This window comes from Rhinopithecus bieti, unplaced genomic scaffold, assembly GCF_001698545.2.
Source record: "Rhinopithecus bieti isolate Rb0 unplaced genomic scaffold, ASM169854v2 scaffold_11508, whole genome shotgun sequence".
Classification (NCBI taxonomy): Eukaryota; Metazoa; Chordata; class Mammalia; order Primates; family Cercopithecidae; genus Rhinopithecus; species Rhinopithecus bieti.
In genome coordinates, this window is record NW_016806932.1 from 513,279 (window position 1) to 538,273 (window position 24,995).

At 44.4% G+C, this 24,995-nt stretch overlaps 1 protein-coding gene across 10 annotated transcripts in view; it reads right to left on the reverse strand.

Annotated features, from left to right (window-relative positions):
• Positions 1 to 256: 256 nt before the first annotated feature.
• The window catches only part of ARMC2 (armadillo repeat containing 2), a 129,534-nt gene continuing 104,795 nt past the window's right edge, over positions 257 to 24,995 (reverse strand). For 5 of the 10 annotated variants that reach the window (XM_017878742.1, XM_017878735.1, XM_017878740.1 and 2 more), the window contains 6 exons: positions 20,759 to 21,077; positions 12,443 to 12,565; positions 12,009 to 12,122; positions 9,863 to 9,995; positions 9,056 to 9,213; positions 257 to 879 (listed from right to left, as the gene is read on the reverse strand). In XM_017878742.1, coding sequence (XP_017734231.1) covers positions 722 to 879; positions 9,056 to 9,213; positions 9,863 to 9,995; positions 12,009 to 12,122; positions 12,443 to 12,565; positions 20,759 to 21,077 — 1,005 coding nt within the window. In that variant the 3' untranslated portion in view covers positions 257 to 721. Of the gene's footprint in view, positions 880 to 3,329; positions 3,377 to 9,055; positions 9,214 to 9,862; positions 9,996 to 12,008; positions 12,123 to 12,442; positions 12,566 to 20,758; positions 21,078 to 24,995 lie in introns of those variants that run through there. The other 5 variants (XM_017878737.1, XM_017878736.1, XM_017878738.1 and 2 more) reach the window with 4 other exon arrangements.

The following is a 24,995-nucleotide window of genomic DNA, read 5'->3' on the forward strand; positions in this document are numbered from 1 at the left end:
GCAGGGGAGAGTGTGGATTCAGATTCAGGTCTACCATTCACCTAAGCCTGCATTCTTTCTAATACATTACATCACCTGTCAAACACGGAGAGTTACAATTAGAAGGACTGTCTTAGTCCAGTCATTTTATTTCAAATGAAAAGATAACTCTCATTTTAATCTATTTTACTTATTTAATAAAGAACAAATGGCCCAAAGCAGTTTTAAGTTTTTCTGCTTACTCCTTCTCTTAACATGAGGACCAAAAAGGTACTGGTACCAAATGAGAACCCTTATTATTTGACGTAGTAAGAATTAGTATAGATCCTATGTTGTAATATGTTCCACTCATGTTGACTACCCTTCTTTCTATATAATCTAACAGCCTTCACTGCACAGTTCATTTAACTTATGAACACTTTAATTCCAAAATTGCTAAATCAAGATTTTAAGACTAGAACTAAATTGTTTAATAGAGAATAGAAGAAAAAGTCATTTACTTAAAATGCATATATTTTCATCTTACATTTCTCATAACAGGAAATATAACATGTATATACATTTTCCATAATACCTAATAAGAAGAAATGCTTATTTTAAAAAATACTTCAGCTCCTCACTAAAACCAGTTATTGAAAACTTTCCACGTTTGTTAATGCTGAAAAAAATGTTCACGTTTGTTACCAGTTCTTAAGAATGAGGGAGACGTGACTTCCTGTTTCTACTGTTCATCTGCATCATGTTAGAAAGAGGGAATGGGCAGGGGTTCTAGGAAGGTGTGATGTCTCTGAATTCGGTTGAGAAGCTGCTGTGCCACAGGTTTGAATTCTGTTTCCCAGTGGAATTTGTGATAGTTTTTTAGGTCTGGATCAAAACTGCCATCCAGTGCTAGTTCTTCATCTGTATTAGAAAAATTTAAATTACAGCATTATTTAGAAATGTAATCCTATTGAATATCGTTTAATTTTGATGATATGAGTTAAACTCACCCTGGGTCACCCTTTAATACCAACGTAACACAAGATAGGATTTCAGAGAAGTTCTTTACTCTCTTCTGTTCTTTATGAATATTTTATTTTATTTTATTTTATTTATTTTATTTTATTTGGAGAGGCAGGGTCTCCATGTATTGCCCAGGCTGGTCTCCAACTCCTGCAACTCCTGACCTCAAGCAATCCTCCCACTTTGACCTCCCCAAGTGCCAAAGTGCTGGGATTACAGGTGTGAGCTACCTTGCCAAGCCCATTACTTTACAATTAGTATATTTTGGTATCTTAATTTAAATGGGCAATATTTTTTTCAAAAGAAATCTGGCCAGGTGTGGTGGCTCATGCCTGTAATGCCAACACATTGGGAGCCTGAGGTAGGAGAATTGCTTGAGCCCAAGAGTTCAAGATTAGCCTGAGCAACACAGTGATAGCTCAGGAAGAAAAAAAAAAAAAAAAAATCAGAAGATTATCTGGGCATGGGGGCATGTGCCTGTGGTCCCAGCTACTCAAGAGGCTGAGGCCAGGAGGATTGCTTGAGCACGGGAGATTGAGGCTGCAGTGGGGCATGACTGTGCCACTGCCCTCCAGCCTAAGCAACACAGCAAGACCCTGTCTCAAAAAATAAAAAATCCGAGATTGAACTGAACCTTTATTTCAACTAATTCCTTAGTTTTTTATATGTAAGTTTGTATCTAAAAGTTCGATCACAATTTCTCAGAATTACTTCCTTATGTGTACATAGAAAAGTTAATTACTTCAAAGGTTAGATACAAAAGGAATCAGGAAATCTTTTAGGAAAGTAGTTCAGTTAAATTTGACACTTTAAACTTTACTGAAACTCAGAACTTTGCTGGCTTCACAGCAGCAGGAAAGCAGTACTTTGAAAAGACAACCTTCCACCCCGCTACTCTCTCCATAACTGACAACTAGGAGGCCTTGGGAATCCTAAGGAATATTAGAATCCCAGGTGAGCCCATGGATAATGCAGAAAAGAACTTGTAAGAATAAAATGCAAAAGTACAACTTCGATTTCTCATCCAAGGGCATCCTGAATTCTGGGAACACCATATATTCAATCCAAGTAGGAAGATAAATGGCCACTGAGGTTTCTGTGCTCATTGCCACAGCAATTTTATGTGTTGATGTTGAGCCTCACACCCTGTGTGACAGACTTCAGAAAAGTGCACTGACCTGCCAGTCAGATTAGCTCTGCCACTTCCTACATCTGTGACATGAGGCCAACTTCTTAAACGGTAACCACTAAATCCTAAGACAACCACAGATGTTGTTACTTACATTGCCAACTTTTTTTTTTTTTTTTTTTTTTTTTTTTGATGAGATGGAGTCGCACTGTGTCACCCAGGCTGGAGTGCAGTGGTGCAATCTCGGCTCACTGTAACCTCTGAATCCCAGGTTCAAGCAATTCTTCTGCCTCAGCCTCTTGAGCAGCTAGGATTACAGGCATGTGCCACCACACCCGGCTAATTTTTGTCTTTTTAGTAGAGACAGAGTTTTACCATGTTGGCCCAGCTGGTCTCCAACTCCTGACCTCAAGTGATCCGCCCGCCTTGGCCTCCCAAAGTGCTGGGATTACAGGCTTGAGCCACTGCACCCAGCTGCCAACACTTTTTTATAGGGCCAATTAAAATCCTATTATAAAATGCTTCATGACTCTGTTGATACCAGATTTTCTATACTGAATATTTGTGTACATTCACTGTGTCCTTTGGCACTAGGGGTATAGTGGTGTTAGTGTCACTACCCAAAATAAGATAAGGGAGTCTGGAATCCCAGTTTGTACCTTCCTCTCATCACAACCAAGTGGTCAACTATGCAGTTCTGAGATAAACTCTAGGCAGACACAAACACTTCGGCAAGGGGCTCCATAGAGACCCGGTAAGCAAACCTGGATCTCCCCACCCCTGAGATAACTGGGCCCCAAGGGGAGGAGAATGCAGGCAGTGTTTGGTGCCTTCAAAGCTCTTCCTGTTTGGCTACTTCCGGACAAAAAGAGTCAGGTAGTCCCAGTGATTTCAGATTTCATTTCGTTTTTTTGAGACAGAGTCTACTCGGGAGTGCAATGGCATGATCTCGGCTCATTGCAACCTCCATGTCCCAGATTCAAGTGATCCTTGTTTCTCAGCCTCCCAAGTAGCTGGGACTACAGTCATGTGCCACCAGGCCAGGCTAATTTTTTGTGTTTTTAGAAGAGATGGGGTTTTGCCATGTTGCCCAGGCTGGTCTCGAACTTCTGACCTCAGGTGATCCACCCACCTTGGCCTCCCAAAGTGCTGGGATTACAGGCGTGAGCCACCGCGCCCAGCCAGTGATTTCAGATTTCTAGACCATCTTCCTACTCACTGTTTTCCAGATTTTCTGAACATTAAACTTTTGTTGAAAAGTGAATTCTGCAATATAAAAATAAAATTCTGTTGTATAGAAAATGAATTCTGTTATACAGAAAATAAATTATGGGCTGGGTACAGTGGTTCACGCCTATAATCCCATCACTTTGGGAGGCTGAGGCAGGTGGATCACCTGAGGTCAGGAGTTCGAGATCAGCCTCGCCAACATGATGAAACCCCATCTCTACTAAAAATACAAAAAATTAGCCAGGCATGGTGCTGGGCACCTGTAGTCCCGGCTACTTGGAAGGCTGAGGCAGGAGAATCACTTGAATCTAGGAGGCGGAGGTTGCAGTGAGCCATGGTCATGCCACTGCACTCCAGCCTAGGCAACAGAGAGAGACTCTGTCTCAAAAAAATAATAATAATAAAAAAAGAAGGAAAGAAAGAAAATGAATTCTGTTGTAGAAGTCCTTCTTTCCCAAGCTGCTGGCGGCTGAGCAATATGGGCTGGGCGTGTCATAGTCCCTTCTTCCTCCCAGGGCTTTGGTTGGATTTAGTGGTTTTAGCAAAATCTCTGTTGGGTGTGTGGCTTTTTAAAATCTAATGTCAAGACCATGTTACTTGTCTTGAGGTCCAGCCTATAGTTAATCTACCCACAAACCATATTAATTCTAAATTGGGTTAGACAAGATAACAAGAATAGCCAAACAGCTACAGGTAAGAGAAATGAGGTCTAAAGTTTCAAAGTAAATACAGTGACATACATTAAAAGTGCCATATCACATGGGGTATTAAATTTTGGAACTTGTACTGCAAAGAGTAGCAGAGGCTGATTCAGTAAAAATTTAGATCTATGATTCAATGTTTTTTTTTTAAGAGACAGAGTCTCATTCTGTCACCCAGGCTGGAATGCAGTGGTACAATCATAGCTCACTGTAGCCTAGAATTCCTGGGCTCAAGTGATCCTCCCACCTCAGTTGAGTGGCCAAGACTACAAACACAAACATCCAGCTAATTTTTTTACTTTTAGTCGAGATGGGGTCTTACTACGTTGCCCAAGCTGGTCTCAAACTCCTAGCCCCAAGTGATTCTCCCACTTCGGCCTCCCAAAGTGCTGGGATTACAGGCACGAGCCATTGTACTCAGTCTTTAATTCTTTTTAAGATTTGAATCATCATAAGTTAGAAACTGTGCTTCATAGTAAGTATTTTGCATCATGACTCTGTATACATATACCTACTTATATACAAATAAATGTTTCAAGTACAATATTTGTCCTTACTACATGTAATATACTGTGATATTTTCTTTCTTTGTTAATTCATTTTTTAAAGATGCTGGTCACAACCAACTAAATTGATTTCCTAACCTGCAGTGTGAAAAGTGCTTATTTAGATAACCAATCATTCTTAAGCTTTCTTTAGGCACAGCATGCTTCCAAATACTAAAATTTGGGGCAAAGTATTAGAAAGGATTAAAAGACCTTACAATAATCAATGATCATTACAACACAATCATCATTAGAAGTTTTTGTCCTGTAGCATCTATAAAAGCTTTCTTTACTCACTACAATATTTCCTAGCGCTATAGCTGTTCAGCAGCAGGTGGCTGTTTAAGGGATTTATCATTGCCCTGACCATTCTCTTATAAGGTAAAGTTGTCGAATGTTCTCGAAGCACCTGATAGCTCTTCAGCATAGGTTGACATGATCCTGCAACTTGAACATGGGGCCCCACTCTACCCTTGTCACAAAACCTAAGTGCCCACTGCCACATAACTTATGATGAACATACAACAGCCTAATGTACTTCCCATTTGCAACAATAAACTGCACACATGGTGATCAGGTGCCAGCTCCCCGCAGAGGGGCTCATGGTAGACTGAAGTGCTCAGTACACCACTAAGAACTTCAGCATCAACACACTGCTTATGAGCTCATAAGACATGACTGGAATATAGTGGGAAGTTTCAGACCACGTTCTTTTAAAGCCACTTTCCAGAAAGACTGTCAACATTCCAACGATGTTGATACATTACTTCTCCTTTTTTTCTAGTCACTTGGCAAGAAAAAGTTAGGTAACTTACATTACTATAGAAATTGCCATACCAGTATTTCCAAAAACAGTGCTCATACTTCAACATGGGCCTTGGTAATTTAATAGCTCATCCTGTTTCCAAAATGACCTGTTTTTTGTTTTTTGTTGTTGTTTTGTTTTGTTTTTTAGCTATCTTTGTAAAAGAATTGAAATGCAAATATACTCTCACCCACATGCCCATTTCACTTGCAGCAGTCCCACTGCCCAGACACAGCCACGACCCTGTCAGAAGTCAGGCTCTGAGTGCCCACTGCCGAGAGAAAAGCACAGCCTAGCACCCAGCCCACGAGGCCCAGTCCCCATGGTTCATGAAGAGGAGCTCTCGATCACGTGAGAAACCTGGGATGCATTGCACAGTGACTTGGCTCCCTGAGTGAGCTGTGTTTATTTGCTGTTATCCATGCCACAGTCTCCCAGCAAGGGTGGGAAGGAGTAAGGGTGTTCTAGGTAACACAGGGCTAGTTGGTTGTTTTCGGATGGAAAGTCCTGCCTTTGCTACAGTATGACTTCAGGCAAGCCACTTAACTGTCCTAAAACCTACTTTCCTTATCTGTCACCTAGCTGATGGCCTCAGAGAGATCTTTCAAAAATAGAATAAATGTGCTTTTAAAGGGATATAGCACTATTGAAACAAGGTACCACCATTGGTAGCCAATCCACATGCTGCTATCAAGTACCTTCTTTGTATGAGGCAATATCGTTTCCCTAAGGTGGTTCAGTTGGAAAGGGGAAATAAAACTCACAAAATAATAATACAGGATAATTACAGGACAAGTTACACAATTCATGATTGATTGCTATATAAGAAGTCTAGATGTCCTATGACTAGACTACGACTGTGGGCTTGAGAAGCTATGTGGGAAGGGCCTGCACCTGGATAGGCAGATTGGGATGGGCAGGTAGGAAATGAAAGAGAACATGTGCAAAGGCACAGAGGCGGGAGAAGCACGACCAGAAGCCCAATTTGGCTACGGAAAAGTTGGGAATGGACCACAGTCAGCCCTTCGCATCCACAGGCCACACGTCCACAGGTTCAACCAACCACAGATAGAGAATATTTGAAACAACAACAATAAAAAGAATACAAATAAAAATCACAGCACGACAACCATTTACATAGCGTTCACATTGGAGGTATTATAAGTAGTCTAGAGATGGTTTAACATGTGCAGGAAGATGTGTGTAGGTGAAATGCCGATTCTATGCCATTTTATATTAGACACTTGGGCATCTGTGTTGGTATCCGAGGGAGGCCCTGAAACCAGTCCCCCCAGATACCAAGAGGTGACTGTAACAGGCAGCAGGGCCCACTGAAATGAAGTGCCTTCCAGGTTCACTGCCCCTGCTGAGAAGCCAGCCATGCCCACACCTCCTTCTGATCCATCTTTGTGCCACACGGCCCCACAGTCCCACCATCCTTGTTATTTATGGCTGATTGCCGCAGACTTGGGTAACAAAGGAAACCACACATAGCCTGTCACTGGGTAGCTGCTGCCTACGCAGGAAAGCCCTGGGCCACAGGACAGTGACTCACTGAGCCAATCGTATCTTCTCCCTGAGTGGGTAACATAGGAAAGTGCCCTGGCAACAGACACACACAGGCAGGGCAGCAAGTGGAAGCCTGGAGGTAGCTGAAGCCATGATCTAGAAGGAGCCTAGAGGGAGTAAGTGGGGAGAAAATTCTTTCCCTAACAGTGGACACAACACAGCTGCGTCTCCAGAATGGTGGAGCCCAGGGGGCAGAGCTCATGACGCCAGCAGCTGAGGGGTCACCTGGGACTCCCGGCTCCTGACTGGCTCTCTGGGAGGCTTTGAGCAGTGTCTTGTTTCCTGGCTTCTTTCTCGTCTGTACACTCTTCCCTTAAGCTCCTTTGCTAACGAGAGCTAGGGCTCTCAATCCTAGCTATTATCAGACTCACCTGTGGAACTCTGAACACAGATTCTCAGCCTCATCCCAGAGCTTCTGAATCAGAATTCCCAGGGCTGGGGCCAGGAAGATGTTTCCGGTTTTTTGGGGGGTTTAACTCCACAGCTGATTTCAATGCTCTACCACCATCGAGAACTGAATTAAGGCAACCTGAACATGCACTTCTGCTTCCTACAACCTGAGACAGTTTAATGCTCATGGAGCCAACTGTGAAGCTCAATGATTAAAAGAAGATGCTCAATTTTTTTCCTTATTGTTTTAAAACACATATACAAAATTATATTTACCTGGAAAAAACAAATTTCACATCGACCTAGCACACCCAATTCTTTCAAACAACTCCTGAGTTCCAGTTCCTGTTTAGTAGCATAGTGTTACAACACTTAAAGAGTTTCCAGAGCACGTCAGCCGCCTTCTGAGGACTTGCTATGTGGCAGGCACTGTGTTAGGCTCTTTGTACACATCTGCTCATTTATCACCCTGCAAGCTGGACATTAATTATCCTCATCTTGGAGATGATAAAATATCATTTCGGAGCGGCTGAGAATCTGTGTTTTTAAAAGTTCCACAAGTGAGTCTGCTATGCAGCTAGGATTGGGAGCCTCTGCTCTGGTTGGTGAAGGAGTGTAAAGGAAAGGTGTCAAGCTTTCTCAGGTTGAGGAGAAGTTGAACTCAAACTTTAAAAACTTAGCACCTATGGCTTCTGAGTGACCTTGAGCCTTTCCACATGGCCTCCCAGATCCAGTATGGTGGCTGGGCAGTGATGGGTACATCTCCTCTATTTGGGAAAATGATTATTAAAACACTCATTTACTGACCCAAATCACTGTTTTAGAATTAACCCAGGATGAAAAAAAATTATTCTAAAATTATAAAAAATTTTTAAATGTAAAAAATGGTCCTGGCCAGGCAAGGTGGTTCCCACCAGTAATCCCAGCACTTCGGGAGGCTGAGGTGGGAGCATCGCTTGAGCCCAGGAGTTTGACACCAGCCTGGGTAACATAGTAAGACCTCATCTCTACAAAAAAAAATTTATTTTAATTATCTGCACATGGTGGTGTGTGTCTGTAGTCCCAGCTACTTGAGAGGCAGAGGCAGGAGGATCACTTGAGCCCAGGAGTTTAGGGCTGCAGAAAGCAGTGATCGCGCCACTGCATTCCATCCTGGGTGACAGAGCAACAAGAAAAGAAAGAAACAATCTTCTTTCCTTTGATTTGTATCACTGATTTCCTTCCTTTCAAGGATATAAACCCCATTGTAATGCCAAATAGTCTCACAGGCCCTCACCCACATGACAATTAATGTAGCTAATTAAAATGTACAGCTTCATTTAAAAGCATGACTTAATTGAGTAGCTTTTAGCCATTTTTAGCCCTATTTTCTCAATTACAACAGTGTCTATATGCTTTTGAACAAGAGAAATACATTTATGCTGAGGTCTTATATTTATGCACGTTAGAGAAAATGGAAAAAAAAAAAAAGCCACAGAAGAAATCATGATTGTATCTAATGAGTTGAAAGTCCTTCTGTCCCCATCGTAAATAGCATTCAGCCTCTTCAGATAGTTCCAAATTATAATAATCTTTAACATACTCTTGTTGCTTATAGAAGTATAGTCACCCAAATGCATACTAATATTTATCTGAACAGGTCACAGAAAAAAACTATCTCACACTCTGATAAAACTCACAGACTCATCATAGTCAAGAGCCTTACCTAAAAATGATGAGAGCAGGAGTAAGAGTGTGTTGGTGTCTTCATTTCCAAAACATGACGAAGCATTAGTGTTTTCACTGAAGTTCCATAGAGTTTTACAAACCAAGCAGGCCAGCTGCCAATCAGTAGGACCAAAATCTCTTAAACAATCCACTAACCTAGTAAAGTTCAAATTGAGAAGTTATTAGGTCAGAATCTGTCTTTAATATTGTTAGCATGATTATCCTTCTGTGATACGTAAGTATAATCCAGAGATCACTTAAAATAATTCCTTATCTATAAAATTAAGTGGTTACAAAGTAGAAATAATCTACTTCTGCACCCTTTTTTTTTTTTGAGACAGTCTCACTCTGTTGCCCAGGCTGAAGTGCAGTGGCACGATCTCGGCTCACTGCAACCTCCGCTTACTGCAACCTCCGCCTCCCGGATTCAAGCAATTCTCGTGCCTCAGCCTCCCAAGTAGCTGGGATTGCAGGCATGCGCTACCATGCCCGGCTAATTTTTGTCTTTTTAGTAGAGACGGGATTTCACCATGTTGGCCAGGCTGCTCTTGAACTCCCGGCCTCAAGTGATTCGCCCACCTCGGCCTCCCAAAATGCTGGGATTACAGGCATGAGCCACCACGCCCGGCCTATTTCTACACCATTTTAAGTATCCAGTGGAATCTAAACACCCTCTTCAGCCTCAGCTTAGGGGCTTCCCAATGTTGAAATCCCTTTGCCCCACAGGAATGATGAGAGGACCCAAGCTCCCGAGAACACGATGTCCTTCAAATCCCAAGTCAGTACCCTACACCTGGAAACTTACTTCTTAATGCCACCTCCTTCTTTCAGGATGACACGCTTGTCTTTATCCACAGTGAGATTGAGGAGAACACCACAGGCAGAAAAGCAGATATCCTGATGCTGAGCATCCAGCAGCGCCATCATGAACCTGTGGACTACGAGGGAAGAGTGCAAATGCAGCCCAGTAAAAGCCCAGGGTTCCCAGCTGTCTCTTGTTTTACAGATGGTACAGGGGAAATGGGGAGTGGTTTGCAAACTCAGAATCCCTGTTAAGGGACTTAACTCATTCTTCCTAAGGCTTTATCCATCACCCGGCAGTGGGTTCCCCAATACCCACCACTCCCAGAGCCGGCTCCCCCAGTCCCCAGATACTGCAACACCTGACCCAGGCAGCAGCTGCTTCTCCACAGCAGTGAAAGAGTCCCTGCTGGTGGACACGAGGGAGCACAGGTGACACTCATCTAACTGCCAGTTGTTCTCAAGGGTTTTCCTGAACCTCCAGCAGCAACTGTCTTTAAATACACAGTCCTGGAGCGGGGAGCTGGCTCCTGGTGGGATCATTCCTGAAGTCTCCCAGGGCCATGTGTAAGACTCAGACTGCTGAAAACCAACCTGTGGCAAGGCAGGCCTTCCAGTGTAGGGACATCTCAGGGCAGCACAGGCTCCCGCCTCCGGGGAATCATTTTCCCTTACTCCTAGGAAATGCAACTGGGAACCAATTGTCCTGTTTACTCATCCCTCAGCAGATGCTGAGCAAAGGGTTGGGGAAGAGTGAGTAAAGTGTGCATTCTGCCTCCTCCCACGGTGCATGCACCTGAGAGGGGGTGCCCTCTTCTAGCCCCGGCCCTGTCGACTGGGTTGGGCAGTGAGCTTGGCAGAGGCGACATCACATACATATGTGCTCTTAAGAAGCTAAAGACTGCCCAGCAAAATGTGCAGTTATCTGTAGGTAGTGAGAGATGGGCATGGTTTGCTGCTGCTGCTTTTTATATCTGTATTATTGAAATTTTCCATTACGAACATGGAAGTTATGTTTTTAAAATTATTATTGTTACATGAAATATTTGAGACATACAAAGAGTCAAAGTATACTAATATTTGAGACATGTAAAAATATTTGAGACATACAAAGGGTATAAACATGTGGGTACTTGCCACTCAGTTTAAGAAATAAAACATTACATTCCAAACAACATGTACATAATAAATATAAACAATTCTTATTTGTTGATAATAAATAACATTATAGGTCTAATGATAATCTTTGGACATCCCTTTCCTTCCAGAGGTGAATGCTGTCCTTTTTTAATTTTTAATTTTTATCTTTTAGAGGTAGGTTCTCACTCTGTCTCCCAGCCTGGAGGGCAGTAGCACAATCATGGCTCACTGCAGCCTCAAACTTCTGGGCTCAACTGATCCTCCTGCCTCAGCCTCCCAAGTAGCTGGGACTACAGGCATGTGCCACCATGTCTGGCTAATTTTTAATTTTTGCAGAGACAGTGTCTCACTATGTTACCCAGGTTTATCTCAAACTCATGCCCTCGAGCAATCCTCCCACCTTAGCCTCCCAAGGTGCTGGTATTACAGGGTTGAACCACTGGACCCAGCCTGAACTCTGTCTTAAATTGGAGTTTACTATTTCCAATTACTATTTATACTGTATGGCATCACTACATGAATACCTATGCAGAAGCAATACCCAAGATAGTTTTGTATGTTTTAAAACTTATATTCATGGCACTCCTCTGTATATATCCTCCTATTGCTTTTGAATGCTAGAGAACATTTTATTGCGTGAATATACCATAATGAATTTGTCCTCTTGTCTGTTGAGGGACATTTAGGTTGTTTCTACTTTTTGCTCTTCTAAGCAAAATGTAATAGACATTCTAGTACATAAAAGAGAATGTCTTCTTGAGAATATGCCCCCAGACAGAAGTGATGAACATACACACACCCCATCTTGGAGCACAGAAGGCCATTCACAAGGGAGAGAGGAATACTGCCTAGGTCCATCTTGGCATCCTGAGCCAGGAGCCTTAAACAAGGAGCTCTACAAATCTCAAAGCAGAAACAAGTATAACACTGTAATGACTCAAGCTCCAAAACCACTCCGCTGATTATTGGCAAGAAGTGAATGTTTATGAATTCTAGTGTCATTAACTCACCATTGTTCTGCACAATGAAATCGCAGACATCACGATCCTGGGAGAGATTTCCGAAAACACGTACAGCCTCCAGGATTCCATCCATGTTGTTACTGACAAGAAGCTTTAAGAGCACTGGATTTGGTGACCAGAGAAATTAAATCAGTGAATTTAAGTTTTAACTTAAAGGTTAATGGAAATCAACATCATACTAAATACTGATAATTTTAAAATAATAAAATACAAACTGTAAGGGACTTTAGCAAGAACTAAGAAACTAATTTTTTCCATTTCTAGTTTCCCCATATTCTAATTTCTTAGAATCATCAGGTTCTAAGTAAGACATTTTTGTACCAGAAGGCAGAAGATAGTAATGTCTCCAGCTCTGTGTTTAGTTAATAAAATCGAAACCTCAAATGAGCACTCATTTATCCAAATCCAACTCTGAACCTTACATTCAGCAATATATAGCTTTTTGTCTTGAATTATGGAATTCTTCACTTGGTAGTAAGATAAATTGTTGATTGTCGCTGTAGCATTGATCACCAGCTCCTCACAATCATCAAGTGACTTGTATTCTGAAATGAAGTGAGGATAAGGGAGTCAAAGACCCATTGCAGGAGTAGACCCAAGCACATTGTAACTACAGCAACAGCAGGGCCAGGAGCAGGCTGCTGTCACGGCAGGGTCCCTACAAAGGCCTTGGAGAGGCAGCTTTACCACTTGATTTCCCCCGACTCCTCCTGCACGGAAATGCCCCAAATACAAGGACCAGCTCCTGGCCAGAGCAGAGAGGATACTGTCAACTCAATCCTTGTAGCCAGGAGGTTTGGAAAAGCCCGGCTGATCTGGGCTCTGTGTCTGAAGTAAAGCAAAGGTGCCAACATGGCAGTGAGCGGAGCCATCTCTATTCCCGCCTGTTTTCTGGGTTTTCGGGCTCTCCCAGGGGCTCCTCCCTGGAGTCTTTGCCCTACTTCCCACACCGCCTCCTAACGGAATGGCCCTGAGGTCATGATCTGTCAGTGACTATGAACTCTAGAAGACACCTCTGGCCTCCTCTACCAACCCCCTAATTCATCTCTCAGCACTTGCTGGCTTCCCTTCTTCCACTTTTGCCTCCCTAAATCTATTCTCAACAGTTATCCTTTAAAAGCAAGTCAGTTAATGCCACCCACCTCATAACCCATGAATAGTCCACGTTGTCTGGTCCACAAGACCTACCTGGCAGCTCCAGGCCTTACCTCTCTGGCCTCATTTGCTCCTCCTACTCCCAGACCCCCAGGGTCAACCACAGCAGCCTCCTGGCCTCTTGGAATATGCCAGCATGCCCCTGCCTGAGAACCCGTGCACTGCTGAACTTTCTTCTGGAACATACTCTCCTCCCAGTTAGCCACTTGGCTCACTCCTTACGTCCTCCCAGCAGTCACTTAGAGGCCGCCTTGCTGGACATACTTTCCGTAACCTCCCTATTTAAAATAGCACCTGTTCTCTTTTCTCTTACCCTGCTTTAATTTTCTCCATAGCACATATGACCACCTGATGTTATATACGTGTTTAATGTTTGTCTTTCAGCCGTAAAATGTCAGCTCCCTGAGGCCTAGGGATGTGTCTGTTTTATTCATGGCTGCATTCCCAGGCTTCTAGAACAGTGCCTGGCACATAGTGAGTGCTGGATGCAAGAATAATTGATCCTCTAGCTTAGCACATAAGGCCCTTAGTGGTTTTTGTCTCTGCCTCCCACTCAGTCTCCAGACTCATCTGTTGACGTTTCTGGCCACAGTGTGGGGAGGAGCAGAGGCAGGGCTGCAGCTGGGAGTGGTCCCAATGACCTCAACATAGCATGGACATGGGCAATGGCAGAGATGTGGCAGAGTAGAGACTGTGCTTGGCAGAGACTGGATGGGGTGTGAGGGAGAGGAATCACCTGGGTGCACATAACTGGGTAGATGCCTGAATTAAGGGCACAGGAAGAGGGCCAAGTTCAGGGACAGGTCATGAGTTCAGCTTCAGATATGCTGAGGTGCTTCTGAAGCACCCCCAGGAGAGGAGGGGTAGGCAGTTGGATATAAGACTCGAGCAATCAGACTGGCCTAAGCAACACTGCGAAATCCTGTCTTTACAAAAAATACAAAAAATTAGCCGCCGTGGTGGCACGCACTTGTAATCCCAGCACTTTGGGAGGCCGAGGTGGGCGGATCACTTGAGGTCAGGAGTATGAGACCAGCCTGGCCAATATGGTGAAACCCTCATCTCCACTAAAAAGACAACAATTAGCCCGGCGTGATGGCACAAGCCTGTAATCCCAGGTACTTGGGAGGCTGAGGCAGAAGAATTGCTTGAACCTGGGAGGCAGAGGTTGCAGTGAGCTAAGATTGCACCACTGCACTGCAGCCTGAGTGACAGAGGGAGACCCCATCTCCTGTATGAAACCGAAGTTTTTCCTCGGGGAGCAAGCAGGGCGGCTATGAGCTGAGGAAGAGGACTGTGCTTATTCTTAAATTCTCTGACTTAAGTACCACCCCCTTTGGCCATCTTTCCCTGTTCATTAAAGAGAACAGCCTTTTTATAAATTACAATGTTGAAAGGAAAGCTCAGTCATTTGTAGGCTGCAGAAGACATAGACTGTTCCTTCCGCCAGTGGCCCCTCCCGCTGGAGCAGCCAGCATAGGCCCAGTACCTGGTAGACACTTAATGGATACTTGGAAAAAGAATAAGTAAAGACCTGACTTCCTGTGTTTTAGTTTAAGTATATAAAAAGGGAATACGGAACTGAACTGTTTGGTTATCGATATGGATTCTACTGGAAGGCAATATTCTAGTTATGGTAAAAGAAGGGACACAAAATCCTCCAAAATTCTTCCCTCTTGCTTTGGCCGTGACTCTGAAGCCAGAACCCTGTGCCTCCACTCACTGGCCATGTGACCATACTTAAGGTATTTAACCTCCCTGGGCCTCAGTTTCCTTGACTGTAAAGTGAGCATGATCACTGCACCTACATTATAGAGTTGTTACAAAGTTTAAATGCATTCGAGGGTTTAAATGAATGCATGGCACATAGTGGGTGCTAAGTAGGTGCTTATTAAATGAACAGATGGGCCATCCAGAATGACAGCTCATGGGGAGTGGCTCAGGTGAATATCTAACTCTTGGGCAAAGGGTCTACAGCCCTGGTTTCCTCCAGCCCCAGACTGATGACACTAGGTCTTGGGCAGTGTTTGGGGATCTGTTTTATTTCTGTTGCCTTGGTAGGAGAATTCGTTAGCTTGTCCAGAAAATGCAGGGTAGCTCTTATGTGTCTAACCTCCCAAAGGACCACACGTTTGAGAAGCAGGAATGGTGTCTGGTACCTGGAACTAGAGGGTAGGTCCTCACAGCTGCTAAGCATTTATCATGAACAGCACCAGGCACTTTACATGCATGTAACCCCCAGAAGTCAGCTACTAATAAGTTTTAGATGCACTTACAAGAATTCACACCCACAATAATTAATTCTCGAAAGGTGCATCTGTCTCAGTTACCTTGGCCTGTCATAATAAAATACCATAAACTGGGTGGCTTGAGCCAACAGAAATTTATTTTCTCACAGTTACGGAGGCTGGAAGTCCAAGATCAGGGAGACTGCGTGGTCAGGCTCTGGCGTCTCTTCTTATAAGGGACCTAACTCCAGCATGAGGGCCCCACATCATGGTCTTATCTAAACCTAATTATCTCCCAAAGGCCCCATCTCCAAATACCATCACATGGGGGTTAGGACTTCAAAGATAAATTTAGGGGTCAGATGAGAACACTGAGGTTTAGAGAAGTTCAATACCTCGCCTGACTTCATAGAGCACACATCTGAATCCAGGTCTATTTGACTCTACTATCCTACTCTTTCCACAGAACCCTGCTGAAGTCAAGGACTCAGTGTTGCTGAGTTCGCATTGAAGCTAGTTGGGGCAATAGACTGCTTCTAAAAAAGCATGACAGAACCATCCTACCCTCTATAATTGACTCACAGATACAAGAAAATCTGGAATTTGGACTTGCCACTAAGTCAGCAAATCTGAGTCTGGTGGCATACTGAGAGGGTCAGTTCTTACTAGAAAACATTATTGATTTTTAAAAGACCCTCTGCAATGAGGCTGACCTCTCTAGGCAAGTCCTGGGGTACAAGCAACTCCCTGTGAAGGGTGCAGGGCTAGAGGGAGGTAGGAAGAAAAAAACCCAAGGGATGCCCTTCCCACATGACTGGGCAAGGGGGCCATGCCACAGGAGCCATCAGGCTGGGAGGAGTGCTCAGCTCTGAGGGTAAACAGGACAGCAGCAACTCTGACTTCAGTCGGCACAACCAAGCCCTGGGCAGGCCCTTTCAATAGTCACAGTCACAGCCCAGCACTGGCCCTGCATTGCTCTAAGCTGCCAGGCCTGTCAGAGGGGGCAGGAGGCCTTTTCTGGAATGTGATCACCACTCCACACTGATGCAGATAAAACAGGTAGGAAATCCCCAGAGACCAGTGTAGAAAGGGCTTAGCAGGGCTCAGAAACTCACCCAGGAGTCGAGTCATGTAAGGGGAAGGTAGAAGGGGGTGACCCCCTGTCAGGGGTGACTTTTGCCCTTCTATAAACTTTTATTTGGAGATAAAATCTTTCAGAAGAGAATAGAGAAGGGATCACCTGCTTGTCCAAACAACTGCCTAAGGCATAGTAGGCAAGAGGCCTGACCCATCACGGGAGAGCAGGGTTTCTTCACTTCTGCTCAACCTCATATGGTACCAAATGTTTACAGAGACTAAAACATTTCTCACAGGGAGGCCCCTGACCACCTGTATCAGGAGCAGCCAGGGAGCTTTAGAGAGAGTCTCACTCTGTCGTAAATGCTGGAGTGCAGCGGTATGATCTTGGCTCACTACAACCTCCACCTCCTAGGTTCAAAAGATCTTCCTGCCTCAGCCTCCTGAGTAGCTAGGACTATAGGCGCGTGCCACCATGCCTGGCTAATTTTTGTATTTTTAGTAGAGACGGGGTTTTGCCATGTTGGCCAGGCTAGTCTTGAACTCCTGGCCTCAAGTGATCCACTCGCCTCGGCTTCCCAAAGTGCTAGGATTACAGGCATGAGCCACCGCTACCAGCCTTTTCTTTTTTTTTAGACGGAGTTCTCGCACTGTCACCTGGGCTGGAGTGCAGTGGCACGATCTCAGCTCATTGCAATCTCTGCCCCCCCAGGTTCAAGCGATTCTCCTTGCCTCAGTCTCCCAAGTAGCTGGGATTACAGGCACCTGCCACCACGCCTGGTTAATTTTTTTGTATTTTTAGTAGAGACGGGGTTTCATTATGTTGGCGAGGCTGATCTCGAACTCCTGACCTCATGATAACACCTGCCTTGGCCTCCCAAAGTGCTGGGATGACAGGTGTGAGCCACCGTGCCTGGACCTTTTTTTTTTTTTTGAGAAAGGGTCTCACTCTGTTGCCCAGGCCAGAGTGCAGCGGTGAATCATGGCTCACTGCAGCCTTGACTTCCTGGGCTCAGGTAATTCTCCCACCTCAGTCTCCTGAGCAGCTGAGATCACAGGCGTGTGCCACCACACTCAGCTAATTTTTTTTTTTTTTTTTTTTTTAACAGAGACAGGGTTTTGCCATGTTGCCCAGTCTGGTCTAGAACCCCTGGCCTCAAGCAATCTACCTGCCTTGGCTTCCCAAAGTGCTGGGATTATAGGCGTGAGTCACCATGCCTAGCCTCTTGCCTCTTTCTCCTACCCCAAAGCATCACTTTCTTTTGAGTCAAAAGCAAGTTATTCACTCTTCCTTTATAAGTAGAAATGTAATTTCTAAACTCAAAATATTTATAAGATGAGGAGTTTTTTCACTTTATATGTGAATATTAACAATTGTGGGATAATGAATCATGCCTAACTCTATTCCTTGGCTGTTCACAGCCATGTGCCCCCAGTCCAGGTGTTTGAGGTCTGGTCCTCAGGCCCTTCCTGGGCAGCCACAGTCAGGCAAAAGCATTAATTCCGCAACAGATGAGAACTCGCCCAGTGGGTTTCAGGCTTCTGCTAGATTCTGAGGAGCCAGAAAAGCCAGCGTGGTTCCCTGAGGCACTGGGTCTCAACACTTAATGGACAAAAGACTCACCTGGGGGCAGAGGAGGCATTAAAAGGCAGATTTCAAGACTCTAATGGCATTTTATAGAGGCAGTTTCTGGGCAAGGGCCAGAAACCAAAAAGGGTGTTTTAATGAGTCCCACAGCTGATTCTGCAGCAGTCACATCCCTGGTCCTGGGCTGAGAAGCCTGCTCAGTGTGGTGAGTGGATCTCAGGAAGGGGAGAGGAGCTTCAGCAGACACGGGCATGCTACAGAGCAAATGCTGAACATTTTGAGGTTGGAACAGAAACTGAATTTCTCTTACAGCTACGTGTATATTCTTCCACGCGGCTTAATGTGCAGTCAGCAGCTTGGAAAAGAGTTCAAGCCTAAACACAGAGATTGCTGAGTTATCTACATGGAAGTGGTAAGTCATGGTGCAGATCCCAGTCAGAATTGAAGAGTCCTTTCTGTAGACGGGTGGTGACATGTGATGTGGGGCGCGGGGAAGCACAGGTCAGGGGCCCAGCGACTTTGCCACTTGCTCACTTTGTGACCTGTGAAAGTCACTGTATCTCACGGAGCCTGTTTCCTCATCTGTGAAATGAAGAAAATAACAAAAACGTGCCCTCACATTGTTGTGAGGTAACAGATATGAAAATGCATTTTCAACCGTAAAGCTCCATAGTGAAGCACGGCCTTGTCACTCACACGCCCACAGCCGGGTTCTGCCACCCATCCCTTAGCTGTGTGCGCCTAGCTTCTGCCCTTCTCAGAAACTGCGGTTCTTGTCTGTGCACCTGATGTCCCTCTACCGTATATACCGAATTCCTTGAAAGCACATGCCAGCCTCCATTTTTAAAACCTTGTTCTAAACTGAATGTTGGTGTCCCCCAGAATGCACACGTAGAAGCCCTATCCCCTCAATGTGACTGTATTTGGAGCTAGGTCCTGTGGGGAAGTGATAAAGGTTAAACGAGGTCAGAAGGGTGGGGCCCTTATCTGGTAGAGCTGGTACCCTTACAAGTAGAAGGGATCCCAGAGCGTGCTCTCTTCAGCACATGAGGACCCAGTGAGAGGGCAATCAACCACAGGCCAGGAAGGGGAGCCCACACCAGACCCTGACCCTGCTGGCATCTTGGTCTCGGACTTCCAGTTTCTAGAACTGTGAGAAAATACATGTCTGTTGAAGCTCCCCAGTTTATGAGATTTTGTTATGGCAGCCTGAGCAGAATAAATGAAACTGAATGCATAGCACAGAACTCATTACCCAGAAAGAGCTCAGGAAATGGCTCTTGAGTTGAATAGTGGAGGCGAGGGGGAGCAGGGAGTTCACAGTTTGCTCCTCCAAAACATCATTTGTGTCAGGCATTAAGCTTCCTTCCAAAACAACAACATTTTTCACAAGTATGGTTAGTAGTAGTTACTTTTTTTTTTTTTTTTTTGGAGACAGAGTCTCAGTGTGTCACCTAGGCTGGAGTGCAGTGGCACGATCTCAGCCCACTGTGGCCTCTGCCTCCTGATTTGAAATGATTCTTCTGCCTCAGCCTCCTGAGTAGCTGGGATTATACGTGCACACCACGATGCCCAGCTAATTTTTGTATTTTAGTAGAGAAGGGGGTTTCACCATGTTGGCCAGGCTGGTCTCAAACTCCTGACCTTGTGATCCACCCACCTCAGCCTCTCAAAGTGCTGGGATTACAGGTCTGAGCCAGCAGGCCCAGCTAGTAGTGGCAAAATTGATTACCTTAGATTGCAGTTAATTTCCCTACACACTAGCAGGCAGAAGTGCCTGTGGGAGATGACAGGCCTAAAAAGTGTAGGGGTTGCCATGGATTGAATTGTGTGCCCAGCAAAATTCATATGTTGAAGCCCTACTCCCAATATGCTTGTATTTGGAGATAGGGTTTTGAAGAGATATAGCAGGTTACAGAGCCCATAAGGGTAGGGTCCTAATATGATAGGATTGGTGACTTTATAAAAAGAGGAAGGGGAGAGAAAGACTGTCGCCTGCTCTACAAGTGCTCGCACCAAGGAATAGCCATGTGAGCACACAGTGAGTAGGTGGCTGTCTGCAGGCCAGGAGGAAGAGCCCTCACTAGGAGCTGAACTGTCTGGCACCTTACTCTTGAATTTCTCTGCCTCCAGAAGCATGAGAAACAAATTTCTGACAAAGTTGCTCGATCTGTGGTATTTTGTTATGGCAATCTGAGCTAATACAAGGGGAATTAATAGGACTTGAATGACTGGGGACTGTAATTACAAATAATGTAAGAACCTGAAGAGGAAAAAAAAAGGAATTAATTTTAATCATGTGGATTGCCCACAATATTTGGGATGTGGGATTTTAAACTCAAATATTTGGAATTTTAAACTTTTTGTGGTTAGTTTAGCCAAGTTTTCTTCATTTGCTAAGTATAATTTTTAAAAAATTGCAATGTAATTCACAAACCATAAAATTCACCCTTTTAAAGTGTACAATTTGGTGGGTTTTAGTAATAATCTCTATTACTATGTTTTCTTTTCCTTTTCTAAAACTCAGGATTGCTTTTAAGACAGTTCTGAACAGAAGAGGGAATTTCCTTCATACGGCTAAGACTTTTGCATAGCGAGCCACTTGTGCTAATAAAAGCCTCATCACACCCCAGACACACAACTGTCTTTGGGCTGCGGGAAAGTCGGTTGTGCCTGGCCGCGGTTCTCACCCAGCGTGGTCAGGAGCAGGCCCACTATCCCCGGGTTGGCGGCCAGTACCGGGCCCACGCCCGGGTGGATGGCAATGTTGGCCAGCACGCGGGTCAGCTTGATGAGCACGTCCTCTGCCTCTGACGGCGGCCTCTGCGCCCTGTGCTGCTCGCCTCGTTGGCCCACCGGTTTCTGGGAATGCAGATCCAGCTGATGGAACGTCTGGAATAATGACAGCAGAGTTTGGATGCTCCCTTTCTCTTTGGAAAACTGTTCACGAGCCTGGTTATTTTTCGCCGTCAGGTTGCCAAGAATAAAAACAACACGGACGACTAAATCCTGCAATAAACAGAAGAAAGAGTCAAAAGTGCAAAGGGGGCTGGAACACATTGTGGGGCAGAAGATAGTATTTAATTTATTCACAATTGCATTAATAGTAAAATGGAACACATCTGGCTTTGACTCGCTTGTATAGTATTTGATTCCCAAGAGCAGTGCAAAGTGACAGAGGAGATTATAAGCACCTGGCAGCAATGAAAGAATACAAACTGACTGATGCGATCAGCAACGCCTATTACCTTCAGATCCTGCATCTGAAATTCTGGCTCGCCTTTCTTTTTCTCCTTCGGAGAACAATTAGTTGAGTGGGACAGCATTTCTAAAAATGTGTCATGGAAATCTAAGTTTTGACAATAGCCGGTTTCTTGAAATTCCAAATCTTTCCTTAAAATTTCATCTCCGGCTGAAGCATGGTGTTTTTGAGTTTGGGCAGGATTGACACTTGGGACTGGATAATTCTTTGTTGTGGGGAGGTGTCCTGTGCATTGTAGAGCATTCAGCAGCATCCCTGGCCTCCAACCACTAGATGACAATACCTCTCCAGATGTGACAGCCAAAACTGCCCCTCCACAGCGTGGAGAAGCGCTGTGTTACGTAGCTACACTACTTTAAGGCAGTCAGTACCTACCAATTCTTGCCCAGGGTGGTGGTTACATGAGTGACACCTTTATAATTACTTGCTGAATTGTGCATACCCGTTTTATGCACTTTTCTGTATATAGGTTATATTTTACAATTTTAAAATGTTTTTACAAACCCTAAGCTGAGAACATTTTAAAATTAAACAAGACACAAAAATCACTGTGCTTTTAGTTTGACAACAATGTCCAGATATGAGTCCAGATCAGCCTTCCCCATGGGTGTCAACGAAGGTGACCTGGGAGGAGGAGATTTTAAATGAATACTCATTGGAGGGCTACAACTGGCCTGGATGGTATTATATCTATATCTATATATACAGTGCCAGGCACTGTGCCATTTTATAGACAAGAAACTAGGGCCTGGAGAAGCCGCCCAGGTCACATGGCTGGTGAGGGGTAAGGTCAGGATTTGATTCTAGGGTTACCCAGACTCTAGAGTCCTTTCTATACCAACATCTGCCTCCCATACAGGGTGTCATGTACTTTTTCTCCTCCTTTGCCTTCTTGCAGAACAGTTAAAGAATTATCTCCTTTTAAAATGCACATATGTCACCAAAAGGGACGACTATAAACCTGACTTTGTTGATCGGGTCAGTAATTAGCAGCAGCCTTAAGAAAAGGGGACAAAGGGGCAAGGGCTGGGCACATTTTCACTGAGGAGCACATGTCCAGGTGCGATGCCAGGGTGTCAGGTGTGGCCAGGAAATTGGGGAAGATTGGGGGCAAAGTACAACTTTTGGATTTACCTAGGCCTTCTCTGCCAATACCAACTTGTTCCTGCTTGTTCTTGCTAAAAGAACCAAAAGTTTTCCCTAACACTCACTGCAGAGAAGCAAGGCTGCTGCTTGCACAACCGGCACCATTTGCCAAACATTAAGGACCGCGGCTAATGCTACAGCAAAAACTGGAGATGGTCCAGGAGAGAGTCCATTTTCAGAGACATTTCAACTCACAGCATTCAACCAACCACAGTGGTCATCCAGTTAGGAGACCCTGCTCCTGACTCCACCCCAGGAAATAGAATGTTAGTCCTCAGATAAGTTCTTAATGCCAGGGGCCTAGGAATACACACACATAGCCAAGTCTGAGAGTCAGTGTTCTGAAGAGCTTCTCACCTACTGAGAAGACAAAGCTAACATATGTGGGGAAGCAGCAGAGACTAAAACGGCAAACGAAGAAGTGAGATGCGGAAGCAGATTATGAGTCCCAGGTCCAGAGCCAGGCAGGCTGGGCTCACACAGGTGCTTGGCCTCTCTGTGCATCCATTAACTTATTTGCAAAATGGAGATACAATTCATACTGTGAGATCACATGAGATACAACAGGCAAAGCACAAATTGTATTGACCAATGATTAGGGCACTGCTGTGAACTCTTTTTATGTCCTAGCAATAAAATGCTAACTAATAGCAATAAACTCGGTGGTGCAGGCCTAGTAGTCTTACAAGAGTTTCGAAAAGAGGATGCTCCAGGAACAGTGTCAGGTTCAGCAGAGTTATCATGAAAGAATTTGAGTTCAACTCTGGAAGCTGTGAGATGCAGAGAGATGTGGAGGGGAGCATGGGGTTGGGTGGGCAGCAGAAAAGTCTCTCTTTTTAACTTTTTAGGCTCAGGGGTACATGAGCAGGTTTGTTACATGGGCAATCTTGGGTCATGGGGCTGTGGTATGCAGATTATTTCATCGCCCAGGTACTAAGCTTACTACCCAATAGTTATTTTTCCTGATCCTCTCCCTTCTCCCACCCTCCACCCTCAAGTAGGCCCCAGTGTCTGTTGTTCCCTTCTTTGTGTCCATGAGTTCTTACTATTTAGCTCCCACTTATAAGTGAGAACTTGTGGTATTTGGTTTTCTTTCTTGCGTTAGTTTGCTAAGGATAATGGCCTCCTGCTCTATCCATGTTTCTGCAAAGGACATGATCTCATTCTTTTTATGGCTGCATAGTATTCCATGATGTATATGTACTACATGGTCTTCATCCAATCCACTACTGATAGACATTTACGTTGATTTCGTGTCTTTGCTATTGTGAATAGTGCTACAATGAACAAATGTGTGCATATGTCTTTATGGTGGAATGATTTATTTACATTCCTTTGGGTATATACCCAATAATGGGATATTTTTTTGAGACACAGTGTTGCCCTGTTGCTGGAGTGTAGTGGTGCAATCTCAGCTCACAGCAACCTCCGCATCCTGCGTTCAAGTGATTCTCCTGTCTCAGCCTCCCAAGTAGCTGGGATTACAGGCATGCACCATCAAACTTGGCTAATTTTTGTACTTTTAGTAGAGACGCAGTTTCACCATGTTGGCTAGGCTGGTCTCAAACTCCTGACCTCAAGTGATCCATCTGCCTTGGCCTCCCAAAGTGCTGGAATTACAGGCATGAGCCAGTGTGCCCAGCCTGTTTTTAGTTCGAAGAGGATTAGTTTGAGAGAGTATCTGGGACTATCTCCTTCCTGGGCCAGGGGTCATCTTCTCATTCTTCAATTACCTGACTGTTCCCTAAAGAAGCTGACATTTATGGGCCTTAAGTCTAAAACAAGCACACACAATCTGATTATAATACTTGAATCCCACTTCACATAAAATAGAGGGTTACTTCAAGTAATGCCTGGTGGCAAAGGCCCTGCCCTGGGCTCTGAGTTGGTGGCTTCTCCTCCACCCTGATCAGACCCAACAGAGAAGCAGAAAATCAGTTTTCCAACCACGACAGAGGGTATTTCCAAGAAAGAAGAACTTCATCTGATATTTTCTAAGCTGAGGACTATAAATAAAATTTTTGTGTGAACTTTGATACATGTTTTCTGCTTAAAGACTATATGAGTTCTAGTTCTGAAAATCCTAATAATTAATAACAATAGCAGCACAGTAGTAGCAGCAACTAACACATAGTACTTATTAGTACTTATGATGTGCCAGGCATTGTCCTAAGCATTTACATATACAAATTAACTAATTCACTGACAATGATAACTTCCACTTCTTTCATCTGAACAAAGCTATTCACAGTATCTTTTCCAATCTAAACCACAGTCTCCCTCGTACACTTGATGACAGTGATGTTTATAAGTTTTGGACTTCACCGTGTTCCTGGAATTGGGCTCTCTTCTCTCATTTCCATAAAAGCACGTTAAACAAGACAGGAAATGCATTATAAGTGATTTTAAGTGATTGCTTAAGTTACTTAATTAATAGCTGCATTCTACACCCTAAATTGTTACCAGGACTAAACGATTTACCTCCTGAAATGTCATGGCATCTTCTAAGGGTGCTGGAT